This window comes from Augochlora pura, unplaced genomic scaffold (assembly GCF_028453695.1).
Source record: "Augochlora pura isolate Apur16 unplaced genomic scaffold, APUR_v2.2.1 APUR_unplaced_8956, whole genome shotgun sequence".
Taxonomy (NCBI): domain Eukaryota; kingdom Metazoa; phylum Arthropoda; class Insecta; order Hymenoptera; family Halictidae; genus Augochlora; species Augochlora pura.
Genome location: NW_027589786.1, coordinates 2,442 through 5,000, shown reverse-complemented (window position 1 = coordinate 5,000; position 2,559 = coordinate 2,442). Strand labels below are relative to the sequence as shown.

The following is a 2,559-nucleotide window of genomic DNA, read 5'->3' as shown; positions in this document are numbered from 1 at the left end:
GAGCGGGCTCTCACCACCATTTTTTTTCTTTTAAATTGTCACGTTCCCAAGATCGTCGCTTACACTATTGGATTATATTAATTTTCTTGACCCCTGTTGTCCGATTTAACCCACCGCTTCGGACACGATTCGAGTTCCGTTTCTGACTAAGGACTGCAGCTGCTGCGCCGCTCCCTGAAACGAAAATTCAAATTTTAATTTAAATTAATGTATTTTAAACGTTATGAAAAATTAGGTAAAAGGTTCTATTATCAGAAATGATTATTGACGATGCCACTGGCGAACTGTTAATATTCGGACACCTTTTAAAATAACAATAATTTTTTTTGGACTAGTTAACTTAAAAATTTTTTTAAACGATAGATTTAAATCTTCTAATTTAAAATTTTTCTATCGCTTAGAGGCCAAAGAATTTCTTAACTTTTTCATTCGAGTCTGAAAATTGAAAAACTACTTGTAACCTTGACTTTAAATTCTGTAAAGAAATTAAATTTGCTCTGACCAGCTAGAGCTGACCAAAGGGTTAACCCTGTCCACCGGTTACGCCTCGATTACAGTGTCGGTGAACGGGCTAGTGGCATCGTAACGAGGCGATACAGTAAACTTACACTTATCGCGGCACCGAGAAGCTGACTGAACGCTCTGGTAGCGCCGAATAACGCGCCGCTACCAGAATCATTGCCGCCGGACGACTGCGCCGGGGCACCGTAATTGGAGAAGGAACTGAAGAGGGACGGCGGATACGTCGAGCTCGGCGACCACGTTGTCGTGCGTATCCTCGGCCTCGAGGTTGATCTCGGGCTCGAGCTCGGTGTCACCGTCTTTTTCGTGGTGTCCGTAGGTCGAGTTGCAGTCGCCGCGGACGACGGTCCGGTCGACGCCTGCCCGGCCGTAACCGTAACTGTCGTTGACACGGTAGTCGGAGATGCGGTCGGTGCCAAGCCGACGCCCTCGCCGACGCTCTGTTCACATTACAAGACGAGCAATTATTTTCTTTCGGGCCGCAGATCACGGCCGTGACTTAACCCTTTCGGTGCGAGCGCTCTGTCGAACTATTTTAACACATTGAGCGCCACTAAAGAAAAATTGATTTTCTGCCATTAAAAATGGATTTCTGTCTTTGCTTAGTATTACTGAAAAATAATAGAAAAATAATAAATAAATTAGAAGAATTTAAAAACCGGGCGCGCATCGATGCTATAGACGATCTTTTGTTGCCTCGCTCCAGTTTCGATGTTACGCGCGCATTAAAGTTGCCGTTCATTCGCCAATTCGGTGTAACAACCGCTCTACACCGGTCGCACACGGTTCCAGCGGCCATCAATTTCGCCAGGAAGACGCGTGGGAGGCTGTTCTAAGGGCGATTAACCGTTGCGAAGCGATGGTACTCACGGCTAACAATAGTTGCTCTCTAATCTTGGTCGCAGGAGTCGACGGCTCTATGCCTTGGGCCTTCAACAGCGCCGCCAACAAGGCAGCGTTGCTGATTTCGTTCGACGGCGCCGCGGTTGTCGTCGTGAACGCTCTTCCGGTTAATATCGCTCTCAGGAACGATTCGTCGACCTGCTCCAGGCCCGACGGCTTCTTCGAGGCGCTGGCTTTGTTATCTGGAACAAGAAGAGCGAACGTTTTTATCATTATCATTATTCTTTATTAAGAATAATAAATCTATCATCTATCTGTTAATCTATTCCACTTGCCGTTCTGAACAGCGCGCAGCAGGTCGACCAAGAACTTAGCATCCTCTTCGGGCGAGAACGTGGACGTCTCGGCCTTCACAGATCTCGGTTTCGGACTTGTTACCGTCGCTTGCTTGCTAGGTGATATCGGAGTAAACGTGCTCGCCGATTTCGCCAGCGATGGGATCGAATTGGGTGTGCTCGCTATGATCTGCGAGATATCCACGTTCCTGAACGTCGCAGGAACCGTTGCTTGAGTAACTTGTGGCTTCTGTGTGCTTGTCACCGGCTTCGGAGTGATGCTGACCGACTGCGCGGGTTCTGCGGTGATCGGTTTCGGTTTCGACACCGAAGGTTTGGGAGTTGGAGCCTGTCCGAACAGTCCACCGCCAAAGAGCGCTTGCCACAAGGTTGCACCTAGACCTATAGGTGGCGGGGTAGTGGTCCTAGGTCGCTGAGTGGTGGACACCTTTATCGGAACCGCCACCGGAGTCTTCGTCGTGCTTATCGAACTCGGCGAAGACGCGATCGCTTCTAAACCAACCCTTCCCGTCGTCGAGGAAATCGGACGAGCCGTTGTTTGATCTATCAAATTGCTGATCACCGACACGTCTCTCAGTGGTTGTTGCAATGTTGTCAACGGTCTCCGCGTCGTCGCCGTCGACGACGGCAGCAAGTCGATCACTATCGGACCGGCGGACGGTTTCGCGTAAGAGCCGAGCGAATTCGGTGTCGCGTTCTCGGTGATGATGGCTTTCGGTGCTCTGGTCGGTCCTGGATTATTGTTGCTCAGCGCCAACGACAGGATCTGGAATGCAAGTAGCACATTGTATTAGTATTAGTTAAAGTATTTATTTAGTGAAAAGATCCATTGCGCGAG

At 49.0% G+C, this 2,559-nt stretch overlaps 1 protein-coding gene across 1 annotated transcript; it reads right to left on the bottom strand.

Moving 5' to 3' along the window:
• Positions 1–6: 6 nt before the first annotated feature.
• LOC144478178 (uncharacterized) lies at positions 7–2,487 on the bottom strand (the record flags this gene model as incomplete). The annotated part of the gene is made up of 4 exons (XM_078195914.1): positions 7–174; positions 609–962; positions 1,393–1,607; positions 1,701–2,487. Coding segments are annotated over 4 exons (1,425 nt in total), but the record flags the coding sequence as incomplete, so codon positions are not given.
• Between the last annotated feature and the right edge of the window lie 72 nt (positions 2,488–2,559).